Below are 25,527 nucleotides of genomic sequence, written 5' to 3'. Positions count from 1 at the left end.
ACAATCTGGAAAAAAACATTAGCAGGCTTAATATTTTAAGATTTAGTATAAAGTCACAATACAGTGTGATAATAGCATTAAAGGCAGACAAGTGGAACAAAAAAGGTAATCTGGAAATCAACCCACACAGTAAGGTGAAATGATTTTTGACAAAGGTGCCAACTAATTCAATGGAGGAAAAAAAGCATCTTCAAAATTTGTTGCTGGAATGGTAATGAAAAAAACTTGCTAGACAGAAAATATTAAATCAAAACACAGGAATTCACCTAAATGCAAAGCTAGTGGAAGAAACCATGAAAAATTTCATGACTTTGAGGTAAGCATAATTTCTCTGATAAGGCACAAAAACACAGATCATGAATGAAAAAAATGCATTTCCCTTATCAGGAAAATACAATGTCTTTTATGGGGTACTATGCTTGTAAGCCAAGGTGGCTTGTACATCTACCAATTTGGTCTTATACCCAACTTGGAGAACCCCAAAATAGCCCTTGTAACATTGTGAGAAATTCTGACCAACACTGTTCTAGTGCAATGCTGAGTTTTCTTCCCTATATCTTAAGTGAGGCCAGTTTCAGACATAGCCTGCTGCGGACAGGTGTTGTTTGATTATCTAGTTGAAGTTAATATTGTTACTGGTTGTCAAGCAAAATGATCACTGCAATTATCCTCACAAAGCAATCAAACAAAGGACATTTCAGTCCTGTTTTGTTTCTTTGGGGAAAAAAGAATGGAGAGAAATATGGAAAAATGACAAAATGTTGCGATCTGACAAATTTGGCAGAAAAACACGTCCCTTTTATATTCTACAAGATTTTCATTATACTTGAAATATGGTACAATCTTTTTTTCAAGAAAGAAAATGAAAGTACATATACAGATTGTATATACAGTGGGCCAACCCTTAAGTTTATTTTCAATAAAAATTTTGAAGTTCTTGAATACACTGCTGTCATTAAAATATTCACTTCTTCTCAAAAATAAAACACTTAGAAAAGAGTGTTTCTATTAAATAAGACCAGGAAAAATAATCTCAGCAAAATGTGAATCAAGCATTCCAAGGGCCTCCCCTGGTGGTGTAGTGGTTGGGAGCTGGGTTGCGAAGCTGCCTGCAGCCTCTGCAGCTCCGGTTCCATCCCCGGCAGCTGGCGAGGGTCCCACATGACACACAGATCTCTCCTGCCGTGCCCACTGCTCCCCTCAGCAGTGTATTTGGTCAGTCTGCCTGTTCTGCTCCCCGCTCTGGCTCTGGTGAATTCTCTTACCCTCCCACGCTTCTGACCGTGCCCAGTGCTTGTAAAAATAAATAAATCTTAAAAAAAAAAAAAAAAAAGATTTAAAAAAAAAAGTATTCCAATGACATATTCTTGGAATCTTTACCTGATAAATACACAGAGCTGAATAAAGATCAGAACTAGAATCAGAATAAAGAATCAGAATAACATCAAAGTCAAAGTCAACAAAAGAGAAATTAGAGCTATTACTTACGATAGAAGAAAGGGACAAATTCCACTGTGAGAGAAGCTGGTTTATATTTCTGTCTACTTCTTTCCACAGTACTAAGGATTCGTCTGTCATTAAAAAGAAGTTGGTAATAAATTATAACATGGAGTATTTGCCACAATTACAAAAGCAATTATAAAAGTAATACTTAACTTTTAATTTATGTATTGAATAATACATCTCTGGGATTGGCCTAATTTTGAAAAGGAAGTCTAGTCAATAATTTAAATGCTCCTCAATGGAACAACCTCTATTGAAATAAGCAAAAAAAATTTAAATTGTTTAGTGTGAAACACAGAACCAGGTTAAGGCTCAAAAAACAACTGGTGATTGAAAAAGGAAACAGTCATTAGAAATTAAGAATTTTCAATCTGTGAAAGAACTTGTTCAGCAGCACTACAAATTTGACAGCTAAGTGCAAGTGAAATTCATCAGACATCATGTTGTTAAAAACAAAACAGACCCAAAAATGGGATTTATCATAAATCCCACATCACCAAACCAAGAGTTAATTATAATTTCAGTCTCTCCCAAAAATACACTCCTAAACCAGTCAATCAGGAATTACCTGGTCAGCACTGGTAAGGTAATCTTCCCTGACCCTTAAAGAAAAGTGACCTTGCCTCAACCAACCTACCCTTTACTAGTGTAATTTCCTGTTCCTGCTCCCTTTTGGTGATATATCTTGTATATCTCCTTGTAGCTCCTTTCTTTCTGCTAGATGGTGTTGACCAATTCAGAAATTATTGAATAAGGCAAATAATATCTTTAAAATATACTCAGTTGAATTTTGTTTTATAGCAAAGGCAAATTTATTTTCTGAACATGGCATTGAAATCTAATTCTTTACTCCTAACATAGTTCTCTATCTCAGAGATGGAGATATAGATCTTATACACATCTTAGCAATTGCTTTCATAAGATTAATTTACTTTTAAAAAAATGCATTCTTAATAAAATTCAGATTTTAAATAACCACTATGATTTATAAGACATACCCTGAAATTCTATGCCTCCAATTCCGATAAGGATCATACAAACTTTCACAAAATGCCAATGCATGGATCACAAATTCTTCAATAGATGTCTGATCTGCCAATTCCTTCTCTTTTTTTTTGCTTTTTAACTGAAAATAGAGTTAAATGTAAGATTATATTTAGTTAGAAATATGAAATTGTATATAATATTCTTACCCATATCATTAAAAAACTACATTTTATTCATCACATAGTAACAAATAATTTTTATTCAAATAAGCCTACATTTCATTTGAGTTAGAGAGTCAGTTAATCATATGGACTGGCTACAACCCCTCAAATTTTAAATATTTCCTAGGAAAGGCTTCAAATGGATAACCAAACATCTTTCCAACAAATATTTTTATTAAGAGGGCTAGTAAATGAACAAATAACACATAAAATAACAAAGTGTGTCATTTTAAATCATAAAGTACTTTAATTAAAATAGCAAAATTTAAAAAGTAAAACAACAACAGATAATATGCATGAGATTTTTGGATAATATGCATGAGATTCTTGAAATAGGTAATTTGAAATCTCATCCCAATTTTAACTTCCTCTGAAAATATTTAACTTTACTAACCATAGTATTAGAAAAAGTAAAACCTAGTTACTCTCAGCAAAGCAACAAAAGGGATGTATCAATTCACACCTACTTGTTGTATATAGAGTGTAGTCATAGTGATGACATGATTAATGTATGAGCAAGTCCCAATTTCTTCCACATTAGACAGATTTCTGTGTAAAACACAATGTTCATATATTTGTTATATTTGAATATTGAGAAAAATGCATGTTTAAGTGTACAGGGTGAATTCTGAAAACACATTGGTAAAAAAAATACAAATGATATTAAAACAAAGTCAGTATTTCCAACCAAGAATGTAAAACACACTTCCAGCACCATTTAACTACTATAACAATGTTTTATATTTACTAATTGGAGAAAAATTTAAAAATACCATAGTAGAAACTAAAAGAAAAAAAATCACAAGCATCCTCAAAACCCAAACATCAACAAACTATATACATTACGAATGATTACTTTGCAGGTTTGTTTTTATTTTCCTAAGCACTTTTGATATTTCCTATTTCCTTAGTTTGCTTTTTTGTTTACATTACTGCCATTGTAACACATGTGCTTTTACTATTTTCACTTTGCTTTCTAAAATTATACTTACCTGTTTAGACTTTTTTTTTTTTTTTAAAACAGTGATAAGTTTTTTTTTTTAAGGTTTATTTATTTATTTATACAAGCACTGGGTACAGTCAGAAGCACGGGAGGGTGAGAGAATTCACCAGAGCCAGAGCAAGGAGCAGAGCAGGCAGACTGAAGTACACTGCTGAGGGGAGCAGCGGGCGGCAGGAGAGGTCTGCACACCATGTGGGACCCTCCTCCGGTGGCCGGGGAGCAGCCAGGGATGGAACTGGCGCTGCAGAGGCTGCGGGCAGCTTGCTGCAGGCAGCTTCGCAACCCAGAGCTCAACCGCTGCGCCACCGGGGAGGCCCTTACCTGTTTAGACTTATATCTCCTCAAGTACATTAAAAGCCTTGATAGAAGGGCCAACATCTGTACATACTCCAAGGGGGCATATTATATGTCCTGCTTAAAGCTGTGGGTCAGTAAGCTCTTGATGTTCAATTAAAATATGAACTTCAATTTCAATTTTACACTTACAAGACTGAAATAAAATGCTATGATTTCCTACATCTAACATCACCAGTCTTGTTCTTGGCATGTTCTGAGACACTGTGACCTTGAAAAATATTTCACAAATCAATATTCAGTATATGCTAAAACTACAGAAAAAATTAACTGAATTTAACAGACATCTTAACATATGAAGTCCAGCAGGCATGACATATTTAAGAAAACAAAGAATAAAGAAGAAGTAAAATTTTGTAAGAAATTTAGAGCACTAATTTGTAAGGATAAATTCCATTTGTGGGAGAAAACACAGAGCATAGGTAACTCTGATGCTGAGTTTTGATTTTTAGCAGAATTTGTGAGTCCTCAGCAGAATTTGTGAGCAACCTTGCACTGTGCTGTTATCTAATATTACTCCTTCTCCGTGTTAAAGATCACACCTTCCTTTGCTCATGCAACTTCTTGAAATAAACATCTGTGAGATGTTTTAGGAGTTTTCAGAACATCAATATCAACTGCTGGAGATGGAAATAACAAATTTCTGGTTTAGCCTATGTAGAATAACCTGAGTGGGGGAAAGGTCCAGTCACAAGTAGCAAATCACTATTCAGATGGATCAGGAAAATCACCCTCTTTCCTCTGTGGCATCCAGTGAAAATGATCAGACTGGTCCCAGAAATGATGCTAGCTTAGATTTTCACATATGCTGAGTAAGTGATTTGTTGCTGTGGCTCAATAGCTTTCAAGGTATATCGTTAGTAGGGTGGTCTCTAGGCATTTCGTGAAATTTAACCACTTGGGGTTCTTCATTTTCTGCTACCTTAAGTTGTACAACCAGGCTGTTGATTAGAGATTTTTCATTAATGTAAATTTATACCTATAAATTTTCTCTTTAGCACTACTTTTGCAGTCTCCAATAAATTTCGGTAAAACTTAAGTTGGGTGTTTAAAAATGTCTTGATCAGCTTGCATAATTTTCTTGTTTTGCTTTTGTTATTGATTTCAGATACCAACTTGATGAATCAATCAGGCTCAAAGTCCTCAGAGCAAAAGGACTTATTACAGACCTAATAACGGAAACAAAACAGACATGACTAGCATGCACTATCAAGTCACAAAAAGGCACATGGGAGCCTTAAACACGTATTGTTAAGTGAAAGATTCCAGCCTGATAGTAGACACTGAATGATTTTTTAAAAATACTTATTTTATAGAAGAACTGGGTGTAGGCCAAAGCTGCGGGGGGTGAGAGGACTCATCAGAAACACAGTGGGGAGAAGAACAGGCAGATTTACTGAAATACACTTCTAAGGGGAGCAGCAGGAGAGACAGGCACTGTCTGCTGCACCATATGTGGGTTAGCTCCCTAACCAGAGTACAAACTCAGGTTGTAGCAGTATATAATGCTGAGACTTAACTCCTAGGCTACTAGGAAGGCCCCTACATGGTATGTTTTTAAAAAGATGGTCTGAACACCCCACTGATTGGGAAAAAATTTTTGCACTCCATACAACTGATAAGGGACTGATCACAAAGACATACAAACAACTCACATGACTCAACAAAAACAAAGTAAACAATTCAGTCAAGAAATGGGCAGAAAAACTTAAAAGACATTTCTCCAAAGAGGAAATGCAAATGGCCACAGGCATATGAAAAAATATTCAACATTCCTTATAATCAGGGAAATGCAAATTGAAACCACATTGAGACACCACCTTACACCAGTAAGAATGACACATATCAAAAAAGCAAGCAACAGCAAATGTTGGCAAGGATGTGGTGAAAAAGGAACTCTCCTCACTGCTGGTGGGAGTGCAAACTGTCCAACCACTGTGGAAAGCTGTCTGGAGGTTCCGTAGTCTTCTAAAAATGGAGCTACCATATGACCCAGCAATTCCACTCCTAGGATCTGCCCAAAGGACACAAAACATTGACTCAAAAGAACACCTGCTCACCTATGTTTATTGCAGCACTATTTATAATAGGTATAACCTGGAAACAACCCAAATGCCCAAAAATAGATGACTAGATCAGGAAGATGTGGCATATATACACAATGGAATATTATTCAGCAATCAAAAAAGTCAAAATCATGCCATTCGCAGCAACATGGATGGAACTAGAAGGAATTATGCTCAGTGAAATAAGCCAGAAGGAAAAAGAAAACTATTGGATGGTTTCACTTATAGCAGGTCTATAGGGGAACCAAACAAGACATCAGTGTAAAATAATAACAACAGTACAAAACACAACGCAGCAAAAACAGACAATTATAAATCAGAGACATACTGCAGGGGAGGAGGAGAGAGAGCGATGGGGGGAGGGAGGAGCACAGGGGACTGAGGTGATGGTGCACGGGTGCACTGGTGAAGGAAACTCTATGGGGACTACACCTGAGGGGGTGGGAGGAAACAAATATTGTTTAAAAATGAACAATGATGTAAAAAATAAAAAAAAATTAAAAAAATCTTATAGGCAATAGACCTTTACTTCAGAGGAATGCTTTTATATATGCAAAGTTACAAGTAGTGAATGTACCTTGAATTCAATGAATAAAATGGCCAAAAGTCTGTGTTAAAAAAATAAAAAAGTTGTCCTAACAAGTGCCTTCTGATTTTCTACCCATGTAAAATTTATTTACTTAACCTTCAAGTACTTCTAAGTGACTTGGGCCTTTCTAAAGGAGATTTTTGTATCTTCAGGCCCCTCCCAAACATGAACTAATAATAAAGTTCAGGGAAACCTCAAAAAAAAAAAATAAAAGATGGTCTGGAAAACACAAAACTATAGCCACCAAAAAAAAAAAAAAAAAAAAAAAATCAGTAGTTACCAGAGGTTAGGGCATGAGGTAGGGGTAATAAATGGAGCACAGGGCATTTTAGAATGTAAGATTAATCTGTAGGATACTATAATAGTGGATATATGTATGTGCTTACAGATGAGGACCATACAGAAAATACTGGTACAATATTTCTTGCTTAGGTAAAAAACTCCTGTCATTATATTTAATATAATAACAAACCAGGGGCCTCCCTGGTGGCATAAGGGGTTAAGCAATGTGTTGTGAAGCTACCCGCAGCACAAGTTCGATCCCTGGCTGGCCAGGGAGCTACCCACATGGTGCAGCAGACCTCTCCTGTCTTGCCCACTGCTCCCCTCAACAGTATATTTCAGTCAGTCTGCCTGTTCTGCTCCCCACTCTGTCTCTGGTGAATCCTCTCACCCTGCCCCTCACCTATGGCCTATACCCCAGTTCTTATATGCATAAATAAATCATTTAAAAAAATAACAATAACAAACCACAAGTCTACTGCAAAAAAGTGTACTCATTCTTTAAAGCTCTGTATAAACAATGAACACAATTAATAATCAATATATGCCTTATTATTTAAAACAGGCAACTAGTTTGTTTATAACACATACCTGCAAAGAATAATGAAGAACTTGACAAGTAAAACTGACAAGGCTTGTTGTTGTTCCTCTAACCCATCTGCCATTTTCTGAACACACTGCAGCAGCTGGATCCTAAGAACCTGCAGAATATTATCAGGAAGCAAAGATATTCCTGGAGGTACATCATCTACCCTAAAATATAAGGAGAAAAAAAATATGGTGGGTTAAAATACAGGAAAAAAATCTTTGGCATTTTAAAATGAAGTGCATTTTCAGCTCAAATCCTAAATTTCTTTTCTGTGCCTCCTTTTCTGTAAGGCACCACCAAATGACTGGTGACACTTTAGATGATTATAACAGCAGAGTGGTCATGCTTACATCAGAGGAGGCTTATTGAAAAAAGAGAGGCTATTTAATATCTTCAATTTTGCTATTTATAAAAACAAAATATTTAAAATATAAATTAGGGCCTCCCTGGTGGCACAAGGGGTTAAGCACAGCACTGTGAAGCTATCCACAGCCTCTGCAGCATGTGTTCGATCCCCCTGCTGGCCAGGGAGTTACCCACATGGCGTGGGGTGTAGACCAGAGGTGCAGGGCATGAGAGGATTCACCAGAGACAGAGTGGGGAGCAGAACAGGTAGATTAACAGAAATACACTCCTGAGGTGAGCAGCGGATGAGACAGGAAAGATCTGCTGCTCCATGTGGCTAGCTCCTGGCCAGGATGGATAGTGGCTTCTGATAGCTTGATAGCGTGATAGCACTGAGACTTAAACTCCTCTCCTCCACCAGGTAGGCCCCAAAACCAGCTTACTTTATTTTTTTTTTTTAAAGATTTATTTATTTATGCATACAAGAGCTGGGGTATAGGCCAGAGAAGCAGGGGGTAAGAGGATTCACCAGAGACAGAATGGGGAACAGAACAGGCAGATCTACTGAAATACACTGATGAGAGGAGCAGCGGGAGAGTCAGGAGAGGTATGCTGCATCATGTGGGTTGCTCCCTGGCAGGCCAACGATCGAACTCCTGCTGCTGGAGACTATGGATTACTTCATAGTGCCGTGTTTAACCCCTTGTACCACCAGGGAGGCCCAAAACCAGCTTACTTTATTTTTTTTTTTTTTTTTTAAATTTTTATTTTTTTTATTTATAGAGGCATGTTTTATTTATTTATTTGTTTGTTTGTTTGTTTGTTTTGTTTATACATGCACTGGGTACAGTCAGAAGCGCGGGAGGGTGAGAGAATTCACCAGAGCCAGAGCGGGGAGCAGAGCAGGCAGAAGGACCGAAGTACACTGCTGAGGGGAGCAGCGGGCGGCAGGAGAGGTCTGCGCACCATGTGGGACCCTCCTCCGGTGGCCGGGGAGCAGCCGGGGATCGAACCGGCGCCGCAGAGGCCGCAGGCAGCTTCGCAACCCAGCGCTCAACCGCTGCACCACCGGGGAGGCCCAAAACCAGCTTACTTTAAATTGAGGATTATTTGTGAGTTTCTTATCCTTTAGATGACTAGTTTTATTTATCTTGCATATAGTGTTTCAAAAATTCAAAATTTTCTACTAGTAAAATCTAAATTCACGGTTCACTTTTCTGACAAATATGTAAAACAATTTTGTCCCCTCAGCAGTGTACTTCAGTCTTTCTGCCTGCTCTGCTCCCCGCTCTGGCTCTGGTGAATTCTCTCACCCTCCCGCGCTTCTGACTGTACCCAGTGCTTGTATAAATAAATAAACAAATAAATCTTTAAAAAAAAAAAAAAAAGGTCCTGCTTCCACAATTTTCTCAGCTACTATCCTAGGTATATCCCTTATAATAAAAGCATAATAGTAAATATAATGCTTTCAGTGAGTTATGTGAGTCATTCCAACAAATTATTGAACTGGGGCAAGTTATGAGAACCTCCAAATAATAATCAGTTGGTCAGTGTGGGTGACTCCAAAGACTTGAACTGGTATCTGAAGTGAAAGTAGTCTTGCAGAAAACTGTGCCCTTAAGTTGTGGATCTGGATCTAGCTATGGGCACTTAGTGTCAGACTGAAGCAGCTGAAGCAAACTACAAAATTACTAGCTGCCGGTGGCTCCTCATAGCAAAGAAGGGAATTCTGCCCCCCCATAAGGTTTGGTTTTTTTTTTTAATATTTATCATTTTTTACCTTTTTTTAGACACTATTTGCTTCCCCCCACCCCCTCAGATTGAGTCCCCATAGAATTCCCTTCCCCAAGGCACCCATTCACCATCATCACAGTCCCCTGTGCTCCTCCCTCCCTCCCTCTCATCCTTCTCCCTCCTCTTCCCCTGCAGGATGTCTCTGGTTTATAATTGTCTGTCGCTTTGTTGTGTTTTGTGTTATTATTATTAGTTTCTTTTACACTGATGTCTTATTTGGTTCCCCTATATTCCTGTTATAAGTGAAACCATCGATATTTTTCTTTTTCCTTCTGGCTTATTTCACTGAGCATAATTCCTGTAAAGAAGGGAATTTTGGAAGCCATCTGCAGCATCAGTAGAAAAGACTATTGTGACTAATTACCAATGTCTGCCATGAGAACAGTTATGCATGTATCACATAATGGCCATTGTTAATGATATTAATGAGGTCTTTGTGCCAAAAATTTACAAACTCACCCAAGAATAGTATTACTACATACCTGGTAGGCAGTTTTTCAAAGTCAACATCTAAGAATTGTTCATAGCTAGAAACAAAATTGTCCAACCATAGCTTCAGGTAATCTGGATCTTTCTGAAATAAAAAAAAAAACATATAATATTAAGTATACCTATCAGGAAATATAAAGAAATAAGAAGTGAGAAATCTAAAGAATAATATTAAATGTCCCAGTAATGTATACAATATATACATAATATATTATATATATAACATATACATATACACAAAGTGCTGTTTTAAAATGCGCAACAAGGGTAATGAATCCTCAAATGGCTTCACATGATGCACACAAAGAGCTACCATCTTTACAATGTCCTAAACAATTTTCAATGATTCTGAACAAATTTCCCTCCCCTATCTCTGTGATCGAACCCGGTATTAACTTGTAAAACTTTAAAGACATCCTGGCTATTACTGCAACATGTCAGACATAATCCCAACTTAACTCCTTTGTGGTGGCTGTTTCCTCTCTAAGAACACTCTTCCCTTCCCGGTATTTGAATGGATAATTCCCTCATATTCAAGTTATACTTTAAATAACATTCTCTCAATCACTTTTATCACTATTTCTTAAAATTGTAAACTTTCTGGGCCTCCCCTGGAGCGCAGTGGTTGAGTGCTGGGCTGCGAAGCTGCCCACAGCCTCTGCAGTGCTGGTTTGATTCCCGGCCGCCAGCGAGGGTCCCACATGGCATGCAGACCTCCCCTGCCGTGCCCGCTGCTCCCCTCAACAGTGTATTTCGTCAGTCTGCCTGTTCTGTTCCCCGCTCTGGCTCTGGTGAATCCTCTCACCCTCCCGCACTTCTGACTGTACCCAGTGCTTGTATAAATAAATAAATATTTAAAAAAAAAATTGTAAACCTTCTTACTAACCTTTATTTTACCATATTATTTCCCCATCAGATGGTGCTTTCTCACATTCTAACATACCATTTACTTCTTTTTTTAAAAAAATATTTATTTAAGCATTGGGTACAGTCAGAAGCGTGGGAGGGTGAGAGAATTCACCAGAGCCAGAGCGGGTGGGGGAGGGGGGGACAGAGCAGGCAGAAGGACCGAAGTACACTGCTGAGGGGAGCAGTGGGTGGCAGGAGAGGTCTGTGCCCCATGTGGGAACCTCCGCCGGTGGCCAGGGAGTAGCCGGGGATCGAACCGGCGCTGCAGAGGCTGTGGGCAGCTTCGCAACCCAGTGCTCAACCACTGCGCCACTGGGGAGGCCCCCACTTACTTCTTTATTAATTTATTGCTTGTCATTTCCCCTAGAATATAGCTTTCACAAGTATAGGGCCTATGCACAGGTCTAACATCAGTGACTTCTTTTGTTTAGCGTTAGATGCCAAGAGCCTAAAAGAGTGCCTGGCACTCATCAGGTACTTAATAGACAGGTGTACAATAAACGGAAAATAGAAAACATGTGTGAAATTAAATTGGAAATAGACTATTAACCTAAACATAAAAATTCAAACCAAAATCTACTAAAGCAATATACGGAATAATTTTGCTATCTTAGAAAAAAAAAAAGATTTCTTAGTTAAGACACACAAAAAATCACAAAACTAGAAATCAAATACTGTACAAAAATGAACAATGACATAAGAAAATTAAAGTTTAATAAAAATATAAATAAAATAAATTACAAAAAAATTACAAACAAAAAGATAGTTTATAATCATTCTTCATCAAAATTAAAAACTTCTGATCATCAAAAGATGATATTTTAAAAATAAAAATACAACTTATATATCAGCAGAAAATATTCCCGATACAGGGTTTCCCTGTAGTGCAAGGCATTAGGTCTCAGTACTATGAAGCTATCAGCAGCCACTGCAGCACGAGTTCAATCCCAGGCCAGGTTGCTGATGCACATGATGCAGCAGACCTTTCCTGTCTCTTCAATAAATGGTTCTGAGAAAACCGAATAGCCACATGCAAAAGTGAGAAATTAGACCACTAGCTCATACCATACATAAAAAAATTAACTCAAATGGATTAAAGACTTGGACTTAAGATCTGAAACCATAAAATACATAGAAGAAAACATAGGCAAAACTCTCCATAACATAGGTCTCAATGATGCTGTTATGGATTCATCTCCAACGAAAAGGAAAAAAAAAGAGAGAATTATTAGCAAATGGTTACTAGATCAAACTACAAAGCCTTTGTACAGTAAAAGAAACTATCGGTAAAATAAAAAGACATACTACTGAATGAGAGAAAATATTTGCACACTATATATCTGACAAGGAGCTGACAGCCAGTACCTACAAAGAACTTACACAATCGGGCCTCCCCGGTGGCGCAGCGGTTGAGCGCTGGGTTGCAAAGCTGCCCGCAGCCTCTGCAGCGCCGGTTCGATCCCCGGCTGCTCCCCGGCCACTGGAGGAGGATCCCACATGGCGCGCAGACCCCTCCTGCCGCCCGCTGCTCCCCTCAGCAGTGTACCTCAGTCTTTCTGCCTGCTCTGCTCCCCACTCTGGCTCTGGTGAATTCTCTCACCCTCCCGCGCTTCTGACTGTACCCAGTGCTTGTATAAATAAATAAATAAATCTTAAAAAAAAAAAAAAGAACTTACACAATCACCAAAAGGAAAACAAATACCCAATCAAAAAATGGGCAGGACAGTTAAAGAGGCACCTCTCCAAAGAAGACATACAGATGGCCAACAAGCACATGAAAAAATGCTCATCATCACTTATCATCAGGGAAATGCAAGTCAAAACCAACTCACACACTGTGAGAAGGGCCCAGATCAAAAAGACCAGAAACAAGTTTTGGTGAGCACATGGAGAAAAAGGAACACTCTTACACTGTTGGTGGGAATGGAGACTACCCATCCCCCTATGGAAAACAGTATGGAGATTTCTTAAAATATTAAAAATGTATCCACCATGTGATCCAGCAATTCTACTTCTATTCTATCTAAACAGAGAATACAAACACTAATTTGAAGGGAAACACACATTCAGATGCTCACTACAGCACTATTTATAATAGCCAACTTATGGAAAATCTACATGCCAAAAGATGCATAGATTAGGAACACGTGGCAAACATACACAATGGTATTATGTTCAAGTATAAAATAAGATAAACGCTTGCCAGTCACAGCAAAATGTATGGAGCTAGAGATCATGCTAAGTGAAATAAGCCTGAAGGATAAAGACAAATACTGGTCAGTAGGTCAGGAAAAACAACACCAGTAACAAAACCTAAAAAATTGATGATAAAAATTAGTCAAACAAAATCAGAAAGGAAAGAGGAGGTAGAGCAGAGTGGGGTAGGGGCAAAATGGAATATGGTAGAGGTCTAAGGGTGCCTTGGTGGTGTATTTTGGTAACATACACTTGAAAAATGTGATCTATACCTTTAAATCATACATAGTACTGTAAACCAGTTTCTTGAATAAAAGTAAAATTAAAAATACTGATACCTCAGAATATTTTTGATTATATACAGTGTCATTTTGATGCTCAAGTTTCCTTAGTCTGCCTCCTTACCATTTCTTTTTTTTCTTTAAGATTTATTTATTTATGCATACAAGAAATGGGGTACAAGCCAGAGGTACAGGAGGTGAGAAAATTCACCAGAGACAGTGGGGAGTAGACAGGCAGATCTACTGAAATACACTGCTGAGAGGAGCAGCTGGCAAGACAGGAGAGGTCTGCTGCGCCATGTGAGTCACCTCCCTGGCCAGGGATAGAAATGGTACTGCAGTAGCTGTGGACCACTTCAGTGCTGCTGCTTAATCCCTTGTGCCACCAGGGAAATAAGTGAAATAAGCTAAGTGAAATAAGCCTGAAGGATAAAGACAAATACTGGTCAGTAGGTCCCTTGGGCCTCCCGCACATCTGGCCTGTACCTCGGTTCTTGTATGCAGGAATAAATAAATCTTAAAAAAAAAAAAAAAAAAAGAAAAAAAACCTAAGACGATATTTGGTTTTATAAATAAATAAATACATAAGTAAATAAATACTTGGTTAGGAAGTGTTCCTGGACAAAAGCAACTCAAGTATTTCCCTAAAATAAAAGTAAGTACTGCACTACAAATCAGAACTCCTTAAAGAACGTTCCCAGAATATGCAGAGTCTGCTGACCTTTTGTGTATTTGTTTTTTCTATTAATATACTGTTCCAAAATGAGATCATAATTGCCACTACCTACATCATTACTGAAAATAAGACAGAAATGCTAAAAAAAAAAAAAAAAACTTCTGAGAAAATTTCTAAAGGTTTTTATTACTCACTTGTTTTCATTTCAAACTAAAAAGTCATTCATTTATCAATTCATGATAAGATTCTAGAAAATCAAGTATCTGGACTTCTCCTTATCATTGTTCCATTTTTAAAAAGCTGATGACCTCTCTGTAAAAAGCCAGAGAGTACAAAAAAACTCATAATTCCAAAAAAATTAATGCATTTTTTATTATAATTTATTTAGGATCTCTACAGTATCTGCTTCAAAGCCAGAGGTCAGGGGTACCAACTGTTAGCAAATATGGAGTTCCCCTGGGAAACTGAGCAACTATAAGCAAAGAAACGGTACTTAAATTTGGAAATGTTTCCCTTAGTAATCATTAGAGCAGTAACAGATTTTTGAGCATCTGTCATGTGCTACGTACTAGAACAGACATTTTTAAAGTTATCATCCCATTTACTCCTTAGACAATTTATCCAGAAGTTTAATTTTCCTAATTTACAGGTAAGAGAATGGTATTTCTATGGATACATAACTTTCCACTGTCATATAGTTAGTAATGAATAGGGCTGGGATTAAAATGCAAGAATATATGAATCTAACACACATTCTGTGCATTAACACTATAGTTTTTGAACTGAAGCAGGAATAAAATGAGCATTAACAGATAGAAGAGTTAAGTCAGGATCAGTAAACTCAAGGCCATAAACAATTTAACACACAAAATAACCCCCTTCCACAAACCCTAGGAAAACCCTTAAGAGAATTTATTGCCAGAGGAGCTACCCACATGGCACAGCAAACTTCTCCTGTCTCACCCGCTGCTCCCCTCAGCAATGTATTTCAGTCAGTCTGCCTGTTCTGTTCCCCATTCTGTCTCTGGTGAATCCTCACACCCCACACCTCTGGCCTGTACCCCAATTCTTGTATGCATAAATAAATCTTAAAAAAAAAATATTTAGGGGAATCTGGTAAGATGGTGGAAGAGTGGACATACTGGGCTAGTCTCCTTTATATATTCATAATTAAATTGCAGCAGAACAAAATCAGTAACTCCTAAAACATAAACAGACAACTATAGCAAACAACAGGAATAATAGTCCAGAGGAATGGGGTAGGAAAAACGTCAACTGAGTTGTTTGCAGTGACACAGGGGACAGTAAAACTCAGGACAGGAAGGGGTAGTTGCCAAATGGAGCCACCTACCAGGGGCACATACCCACATCAAGGACTCTGGAGACCTGGTGGTGGTGTTGTAGAAAGGGGTACAGAGAGTTGGTGTACAGGACAACAGGTACACTATTGGAGTGCAATGTGATAATAACTAGCTTGACACTGAGACGACCAATATAGAAAGCTGGAGCCCAACTGGAAAAGTCAAGTGAATCACTTGTCTCCACAGAAGCAGCTATTATTTGCCATCTCATATATGTACTTTTCTTTCAAGAACTGAAAATTATTCTTTGAGAATTTTCACATTAAAAAAACTTACAATTTCCTTCATTCTGATATTGGGGTTTTTGTTCTTCTCTTCTTGAAATAGATGATATATTAGTAATCTATTCCTGCACAACAAATTAAATGCAAGAGTCTGAAACAAACATTATCTCAGTTTTTTAGGGTCAAGAATTTGAAAGCAGATTAGATGGGTGGTTCTCATTTAAAAGTTTCTCACGAGCCTATAATTAAGATGTCAATTAAGGCTGCAGTCATATTAATGCTTGACGGGGTTGGAGGAACTTTCAGGTTCACTCAAAAGGTGGCTGGGGGGACCTCCCTAGTGACGCAAGGGGTTAAGACGCAACCTATGAAGCTATCCACAGCTACTGCAGCACTAGTTTGATCCCCAGCTAGGGAGCTACCCATATGGTGCAACAGACCTCTCCTGTCTCGCTCGCTGCTCCCCTCAGCAGTGTATTTCAGTCAATCTGCCTTTTCTGTTTCCCACTCTGTCTCTGGTGAAGCCTCTCACACCCAACACTTCTGGCCTTTACCCCAGTTCTTGTATACATAAATAAATATTTTTTTTTTTATTAAAAAAAGGTGGTTGGCACAGTTTCAGTTCTTCACATGGTTTCTCCATAGGGTAACTCACAACATAATAGCTGGCTTCCCCCACAAAGAATGATGCAGGAAAACAGGAGGTGGAAAAGTAGCTGTGATGGAAGCAACAGTGTTTTCTAGTTTCAGAAATATTCCATCACTTTTGCCAAATGCTACCCATCACACACAAAACCTGGTACAATGTATAAAAGGAACATAAAGGAATGTGAATACCAGAAGGTGGGGATCTTAAAGGCTAGACCAATTTTTAGCCTGTTTGTCTTTTGTAACATACAGTATATAAAGTCATAAAGCTTCCTAAATTATGCTGTAGCTACCCCAACCATAATCTAAAATGTAGTACTTTAATCATTCAGTTCTAAAGAATTCCAATTTACTTGTTCTTTAATCAAAGTTTTATTTAAAGTGTATTTCACAGCTTCCAAACTTATGCTTTTGCTACAAAAAGCAAAAAGATTTTTCCTTAACTTCACTCTGGTCAGAATAAATAAATCATTTGCATTAAATTTGCCAATCCTATTGTTTAAATCTTCTGTAACTTGACTTTGTTCATTCTATCAATTACTGAGAAAATTATTGTCAACAACACTAAAACACATTAAGTAGAAAAAAACTATGATTTGACATGTTCATTTCTCCATACTTCTGCTAATATTTGTTTTATTTATTGAGACAATGTTATAAAGTATAAACTTTAAATTGTTATTATTTTCCTGGTGAGCCGACTATTTATCTTACTGAAAATAGATTTATTTTACTTTCTTTTTTTTTTAAAGATTTATTTATTTATTTATACAAGCACTGGGTACAGTCAGAAGCGTGGGAAGGTGAGAGAATTCACCAGAGTCAGATCGGGGAGCAGAGCAGGCAGAGGGACCGAAGTACACTGCTGAGGGGAGCAGCGGGCAGCAGGAGAGGTCTGCGCACCATGCGGGACCCTCCTCCAGTGGCCGGGTGCAGCCGGGGATCGAACCGACGCTGCAGAGGCTGCGGGCAGCTTCGCAACCCAGCACTCAACCGCTGCGCCACCGGGGAGGCCCATATTTTACTTTCTTCTTTGAATAATGTACACTAGATTGTAAACTCCAGATTGGTATGTCTTTCAAGATGCCAACTTATTACCCTTCCCTTTCCAACATTACTGAAAAATCAGTTATTTAATCTGTGATCCCTTCAAAGATAATATTTTTTTCTCTGACAGTTTTTAAGATTTATCTTTATTTGATTTCTGCACGTTTTATGATAATTTCACTATTGTATATATATCTTGACATGGAGTTTTATTTGTTCTCCTTGCAATTCATCAGATTTTCATCAATCCTGGAATGCTCTCACCTATAATCTCTCTAAAGCTCTTACTAGAATCTCTTTAAATATTCTGTGTTTCATTCTCTCCCCTCTCTTTTTCAAAGCCCATTTAAACAAGTGTTTAGGCTTTTCACACCACCCTTCATAACTCTTAACATTCCATTCATATTTTCCATCTGACTTCCTAGGCCATATCCTAAGGCTTCTTACAATCCTCTTCCCGATTCTCTAATTCTCTTATCTAAATTAATATTAACCCCATTTATGGTGTTAATATAACTGGATTTTTTTTCTATTTCTAGATTTTTTAAATTAGGTCACATTTTATATATTTCTCTGATTCTATGATTTTTTTTAACATACTGTCATCTTTGAAATCACAATTCGTCTTATAATTACTCCTAGAAAGACTGTTATTATGACATATTTTTCATTACCTGTGCAAATCTTTCGGCAGGTGTTCGTATCAATGTCTCATCACTAGATTTATGTGCACTGAGTACTACACATGTTGAACGTAATCACTGTTCAAAGTGTCTTCAAAAATTATGAGATTAGGCAATAAAATGAAGTTATTGTATACACAGAAAGTCTTGAATATAGATCAGCAAGATACAATTTGGTATTAATGATACAAATTTCACTACTGTACAAATAATCACCATTTTGTTTCCTTGTAAAATAGCAGCTAAGTACTTTGCAAACTTGAGAAAGGGAGATACCATCAAATAGATGAAATTGGAATCAGGCAAAAATATTATGTTCCAGGGCCTCCCTGATGGCACAAGGGGTTAACCACAGTACTATGAAGCTATCTGCAGCCTCTGCAGCACAAGTTTGATCCCGGCCAGCCGGCCAGGGAGCAATCCACATGGCGCAGCAGACCTCTCCAGTCTTACCTGCTGCTCCCCTCAGCAGTGTATTTCAGTCACTCTGCCTGTTCTGTTCCCCACTCTGTCTTTGATGAATCCTCTCATTCCCCCATATCTCTGGCTTACACCCCAGTTCTTGAATGCATAAATAAATCTTTTAAAAAAATTATGTTATGTTCCACATGGAAATTAATACAAAAAAAGACAAAAAGAAACCTCTAAATCCCTGAGGGAATATGTAAAAAATTTCAAGACAAGAAACCCTGGCATGGTTGATTCATATATCATGAATTAAGGTACTAAGTTAACAATTTGAAAAAAAAAAAAAATTGTCTTTTTAGAGGATTTCATTTATTTGGAGGATTTTGCCCAGAAGGACTTGCATTTGTTTTTATCAACCAGCAATCTGCATGTTTTGGGCTTTTGTTTCTTTCCTAGAATGGGAGGTGAAATTGACTTGTAAATTCATGAATTACAGTAACATTCTCCTTTTTGCTCATCATTTTTTTTTTTGGGATTTATTTATTTATGCATACAAGAGCTGGGGTATAGGCCAGAGCTGCGGAGGGTGAGAGGATTCACCAGAGACAAAGTGGGGAGCAGAACAGGCAGAATGGAAATACACTGCTGAGGGGAGCAGTGGATGAGCCAGGAGAGGTCTGCTGCGCCATGTGGGTTGCTTCCTGGCCAGCTGGGGATCAAACTCGTGATGCAGAGTCTGCAGACAGCTTCATAGTGCCGTGCTTAACCCCTTGTACCACCAGGGAGGCCCCTTTTTGCTCATCTTAACAAGTGAAGGTGGGAGACTAAGACAGCTCTGCTTCAAGTTCCTCATTATCCCAGGGTGTATGCCTTTGGGGATCATAAGCAAAAATCTATCAGACTTCTCACTATGGTTTTAGTCCTTTGGCTTTGACCTCTGTCCACCTTTAAGGTAATGAAAACAAAACCTCAATTTCACCAGGAAAAATGGCTTTCATTCTGCATATATGTAAAATCCGGTTTTCACCAAAAACCTGATAATGCCTTACTATCCAGTTAGCCTTTCAATGCTATTAAGCTGTTTCTTAAATTTTATCTAGAATTTTAAGTGATTGTCAAAAGGACAATTAATCCAAACAACCTAACCTACTTTATTACCCAAATAAAAATCTATACTAATATCAGTTTCCTTTGTACTTTTGGTCATGCCTTATACTTGCCTGGAACATCTTTTGTGACTATTAAACTACCGTTCGTTATTTATTTATTTTTTTAAAGATTTATTTTCACTTATTTATGCATACAAGAACTAGGGTATAGGCCAGTGGTCCGGGAGGGTGAGAGAATTCACCAAAGACAGAGTTGGGAGCAGAACAGGTACACTGAAATACACTGCTGAAGGGAACAGTCAGTGAGGCAGGAGAGGTCTGCTGCACCATGTGGGTTAGCTCCCTGGCTGGGGATTGAACTCAGGCTGCAGTGTCTGGAGATAGCTTGATAGCACTGAGACTTTAACCCCTGGGCCACCAGGAAGGCCCCACCATTCATTCTTTAAAGCCTTGATCAAATGCTACCTCTTTAACTAACTCTTTGATGACTTTATCCATCCTGCCCCATGTTTAGCCTCTGAATTTACAACTTAAGTGGGAAACTGATTCTAACTGGAAAAGTATGCATTCAGGTAAAGTCAAGTCAATTACATGTTCCATAATACTATTTTGCATTGTTATGTTGAATTTGACACTACTGACTACTCCCCTTTCATACCCCTCTACTGAGGCAACAGTTTACTCCTCCCATTTCAACTCCTTACAAACTCTTCTTCTTCCATCCTCTTCTTTAATGATGTTCTCCAGGACTCCTAGACTTCGACACTCTTCTCTTCTTACTTTCATGCGACTCTTCAATAATTGTCAATATGACTTTAAAATTTCTATTTCTAGCACAGACTTCCCTTCTGAACTATAATGTGGGGATATATCGCTATCGAAATGACCCACAGACACTGCAAACTCACATGCTTATCTGAAAACCTAGTGAACTCCCTAACATGGTGAATGAAATAACCAGGTACCCACTTACAAAACAAAAAATCCCTGAAAATTATTTTTTAGGCTCTTCCTTTTTCCTCATGCTCCACATCTATTCATTTTAGTATTATCAACTCTATTTTCAATCAAAGAAATTTAAAATTTGATATGCATAAAGAAATTTCTTGCATCTTAACATTTACAGATATTTAAGTAAAAAAAATATTACAAAGAATGTTAATATTCTTTCCTAGGGATTACTTCCATGTCCCCAGATATAATTATTATTTGCTTTCATTATCTTATTTATTACTAAAACAAACACACAGTTGGTAACCATTACTATTGAGCCTGCTAATGATGTTGTCTTGTTTTGTTTAGAGTCTAACATGACTTTCCTTACATCAAAGTCACTATTAACCCAAAGAGTCACTTATATGCTTTGCACAGACCAGAGACATATTAAATGTTGAGTTAAATTACAAGGGTTAATATGTACTGGTGCATCTTATTAAAGCTTCATTTAGGATGTCAACCCAAATTGTACAATTAAATTATAAGTGTCGCAATAGAAAAAAGTATTAGTTCATTTCACTTTTTTCCAAACCTATATATAAAAAGAGGTATTTGCCTTTTTAATCTAATAAAACACCTCCAAATTCTATTTTTTAAAATAAGTTTTTATTCTAAAAAGGAAGCTTACTGTGAGCTCATTGCAAAACTATTTATTTCAGTCATATTCCAGATTTAGAAGGACAAAGGGCAACAGCAGGAAATGAAGCATCATCAAGATCCAAAACAAACATGGTTTAGAGTTTTAAAAAAATGTCCCAACAGAAAGGGAGGAGGAGGAGGGTGAAATAGTAATAGTGATGGTGGTGAGGAAAAAATAAAATCACAAGTCAGGATTAGGAGAGTGCTTAGCTATCCTGTATTTGAAACTATCCTAAAATACTAAATCGAGATTAACAATTAAAATGCTCATGAGGGGCCTCCCCGGTGGCGCAGCGGTTGAGCGCTGGGTTGTGAAGCTGCCCGCAGCCTCTGTGGCGCCGGTTCGATCCCCGGCTGCTCCCCGGCCACCGAAGGAGGGTCCCGCATGGCACGCAGACCTCTCCTGCTGCCCGCTGCTCCTTCTGCCTGCTCTGCTCCCCGCTCTGGCTCTGGTGAATTCTCTCACCCTCCGCGCTTCTCTCACCCTCCGCACTGTACCCAGTGCATGTATAAACAAAAACAAACAAACAAATAAATAAAAAACATGCCTCTAAAAAAAAAATAAAAAAAAATAATAAAATGCTCATGAGCACAGCTTCTTCATTGCTACTGCTAAAAACAGTGCCCTCAGGCCTCCCTGGTGACCTAGGGGTTAAGTCTCAGTGCTATTACCCCTGAGGCCTGAATTCCATTCCTAGCTAGGGAGCTAACACTCATGTGTCCCAACAGACCTTTCCTCTCTTGCCCACTGCTCCCCTTAGCAGTGTATTTCTGTATATCCACCTGTTCTGCTCCCCACTCTGTCCATGCCTCTGGCCTATACCCCAGTTCTTCAATGCAAAATTTTTTTTTTTTTAAATAGAGGCATGTTTTTATTTATTTATTTATTTGTTTGTTTGTTTTGTTTATACATGCACTGGGTACAGTCAGAAGCACGGGAGGGTGAGAGAACTCACCAGAGCCAGAGCGGGGAGCAGAGCAGGCAGAAGGACCGAAGTACACTGCTGAGGGGAGCAGCGGGCGGCAGGAGAGGTCTGCGCGCCATGTGGGACCCTCCTCCGGTGGCCGGGGAGCAGCCGGGGATCGAACCGGCGCCGCAGAGGCCGCGGGCAGCTTCGCAACCCAGCGCTCAACCGCTGCGCCACCGGGGAGGCCCTTCAATGCAAAATTTAAAAAAAAAAACAAAAAACCCTGCTCTCTATTACTATACACTATAAATGCAAAATGAAAGTAATCTTGATATACACACTTTCATCATATGTATTTAAAAAAAACATATAGGGCCTCCCTGGTCGCGCAGCGGGTTGAGTGCAGCATTGTGAAGCTCTCTGCAGCCTCTGCAGTGCTGGTTTGATTCCCGGCAACCCAGGGAAATACCCACATGGTGGGGCAGACCTCTCCTGTCTTGCCCGCTGCTCCCCTCAGCAGTGTACTCCGGTCCGTCTGCCTGTTCTGCTCCCCACTCTGTCTCTGGTGACTCCTCTCACCCTCCCACACCGTTAGCCTGTACCCCAGTTCTTGTATAAATATAAATAAATCTTAAAATAAATAAATAAAAATACATATAAATACATATACGCTCTCACAAATATATATACATATCTATTTTAAAAATACTAATAAAGATTACATTCTGTATTTCAAATTCTAAAGGTGAATTTAAATATAACCAATTCATTTTTTTCTCAACAACTTTGAGAAATATGCAAAAGTTATTTTTTCCAAAAATGTTCAACATCACTTGTAATCAGGGAAATGCAAATCAAAACTACAATGAGAGGGCCTCCCCGGTGGCGCAGCGGTTGAGCGCTGGGTTGCGAAGCTGCCCGCAGCCTCTGCAGCGCCGGTTCGATCCCCAGCTGCTCCTCGGCCACCAGAGGAGGGTCCCATATGGCGTGCAGACCTCTCCTGCCGCCCACTGCTCCTCTCAGCAGTGTACTTTGGTCCTTCTGCCTGCTCTGCTCCCCGCTCTGGCTCTGGTGAATTCTCTCACCCTCCCGCGCTTCTGACTGTACCCACTGCTTATATAAATAAATAAATAAATAAATCTTTAAAATAAATAAATAAATAAAAGTTACTCTATATTTAAAAAAAAACTACAATGAGAAACCATCTTACACCAGTGAGAATGGCACATATTAAAAAAACTAGCAACAACAAATGTTGGCGAGGATGTGGAGAAAAAGGAACTCTCCTGCACTGCTGGTGGGAGTGCAAACTGGTCCAACCACTATGGAGAGCTGTATGGAGATTCCTCAATCTGCTAAAGATGGAGCTTCCATGTTATCCAGCAATTCGACTCCTAGGTATTTACCCAAAGGACACAGAAATATTAATTCAAAGGGCACCTGCACCCCTATGTTTATAGCAGCACTATTTATAATAGGTAAGCTATGAAAACAACTCAAATACCCAAAAATAGATAACTGGATCAAAAAGATGTGGTACATATACACCATGGAATATTACTCAGCAATCAAAAAAGATAAACTCATGCAATTTGCAGCAACATGGACAGAGCTGGAAGGGATCATGTTCAGTGAAATAAGTGTTCAGTGAAATAAGAAAGTTCATGTTCAGTGAAATAAGAATGAAAAAGAAAAATACCAGATGGCCTCACTCATAACAGGAATTTAGAAAACCTAAATAAGGGACCAGGAAATAGACTAATTATAATAAAGTAAAAATCAAAATCAACAAGCAACTATAAACCAGAGACACACTACCAGGGGGTTGGAGGGGAGGGAGAGAATGGAACAAGGGTGGTGGGAATTGTATGGGGACTATAACCAAGATGAAAATGCATACATTGTGCAAAAATGAAAAATGATATAAAAAAATATATGAAATAAAATTTTTTAAAAAGTTATTTTTTCCATTCGACAGATAAAAAAACTGAAATATAGAGAAACTATGTAAAATATTTGCAGGTCATTAAAATCAAAGGGTTGGGACTAATTCTGCAGCTCCACAAATTTTCTTTAGCCAAAACCGAATCTCAAAAAAAAGGCTCATGACAAAACTAAACAATCAATATCAATCCCATTTTGTCACATTACAAAATGTCATACTTTTGAGTCATTTTGTTGCTAAATTAATGCATTTCATATTTTCTAACAGGCTGAACAAAAACAACAAAATCTTCTCAAAGAACTTAAACAGCTTAGTTTCTCTTCTCCATATTCCAGTGGCCTACTATAGTATTCCCAAAAGGCTAAATGTCAAACAGGAACATATTCTTATGCACATCTAAAGGGAGCAGTTGAGATAGGGACTTTAGAATACACATATGTCTTGCTCTATACAACATATGGAATTCAACCAATGTAGATATCACAATTGTTAGCACTGTCACTCTTACCACAACTACATTAAGTGAAGAAATAAGATCAAAAGATACAGGGAATAACACATTGCCTTCTATACTTAAGAAAAAAATGCTCGGACAAGCATACACAAGATTAATGCAAGCAGATACAAGTTTAAACCTGTTTAAATTAATGTTTAACTTATAAGAACAATATGAAATGGACTGTTAATGAAATCCTTGACCTTGGGCCAGAACCACCTTTCAGAGGGAAGAAAAGTTAGACTACATAAGTGGTGGAAGAATATGTAGAGAGAAGGAAAGTTGGATGATCAGAAATCATTCCGCATGTATTATGCAATAATGAAATGAAGTTAAGAAATAACCTACTAGAAAGATCTATGTTTAACGCCATTAAATTCTATTCCTAGGAGAAAGTAAAAGGTTGGACCTCAAGAATCCAAACTGCAAAGTCTTTTACCCAATTATTTTCAAATATCAAGTTCAATATGTGGGAGCCTGTTGCTAAAAATGGCAACAAATAATTTAATTCTATTTAAAGAACTTTAATCACTTAACTGAACTCAGACTAATCACTAGAAAACATATTTATATATTCTCTCAGTAGACCACTGAGGAAGTAGTATTACCCAAAAGGTTTTTTTTTTAAAGATTTATGGGCCTCCCCGGTGGCGCAGCGGTTGAGCGCTGGGTTGCGAAGCTGCCCGTGGCCTCTGTGGCGCCGGTTCGATCCCCAGCTGCTCCCCGGCCACCGGAGGAGGGTCCCACATGGCGCGCAGACCTCTCCTGCCGCGCGCTGC

The 25,527-nt window shown here is 38.3% G+C and overlaps 1 protein-coding gene across 4 annotated transcripts in view; it reads right to left on the bottom strand.

Annotated features, from left to right (window-relative positions):
- Nucleotides 1-25,527, bottom strand: part of NBEAL1 (neurobeachin like 1) — a 145,432-nt gene that overhangs the window by 113,684 nt on the left and 6,221 nt on the right. For all 4 annotated transcript variants that reach the window (XM_037523880.2, XM_054700003.1, XM_054700001.1 and 1 more), the window contains exons 3-7: nt 10,216-10,307; nt 7,597-7,758; nt 3,179-3,260; nt 2,502-2,629; nt 1,489-1,571 (exon numbers count right to left, since the gene is read on the bottom strand). In XM_037523880.2, the coding sequence (XP_037379777.1) occupies nt 1,489-1,571; nt 2,502-2,629; nt 3,179-3,260; nt 7,597-7,758; nt 10,216-10,307 (547 nt within the window). The remainder of the gene's footprint in view (nt 1-1,488; nt 1,572-2,501; nt 2,630-3,178; nt 3,261-7,596; nt 7,759-10,215; nt 10,308-25,527) is intronic.

The sequence above is a fragment of the Talpa occidentalis genome, unplaced genomic scaffold (genome assembly GCF_014898055.3).
Source record: "Talpa occidentalis isolate TD23 unplaced genomic scaffold, MPIMG_talOcc4v2.1 talOcc4.3, whole genome shotgun sequence".
NCBI classification, from domain to species: domain Eukaryota; kingdom Metazoa; phylum Chordata; class Mammalia; order Eulipotyphla; family Talpidae; genus Talpa; species Talpa occidentalis.
The sequence above is the reverse complement of the archived record's forward strand: the minus strand, read 5'-3'. Positions and strand labels throughout refer to the sequence as shown.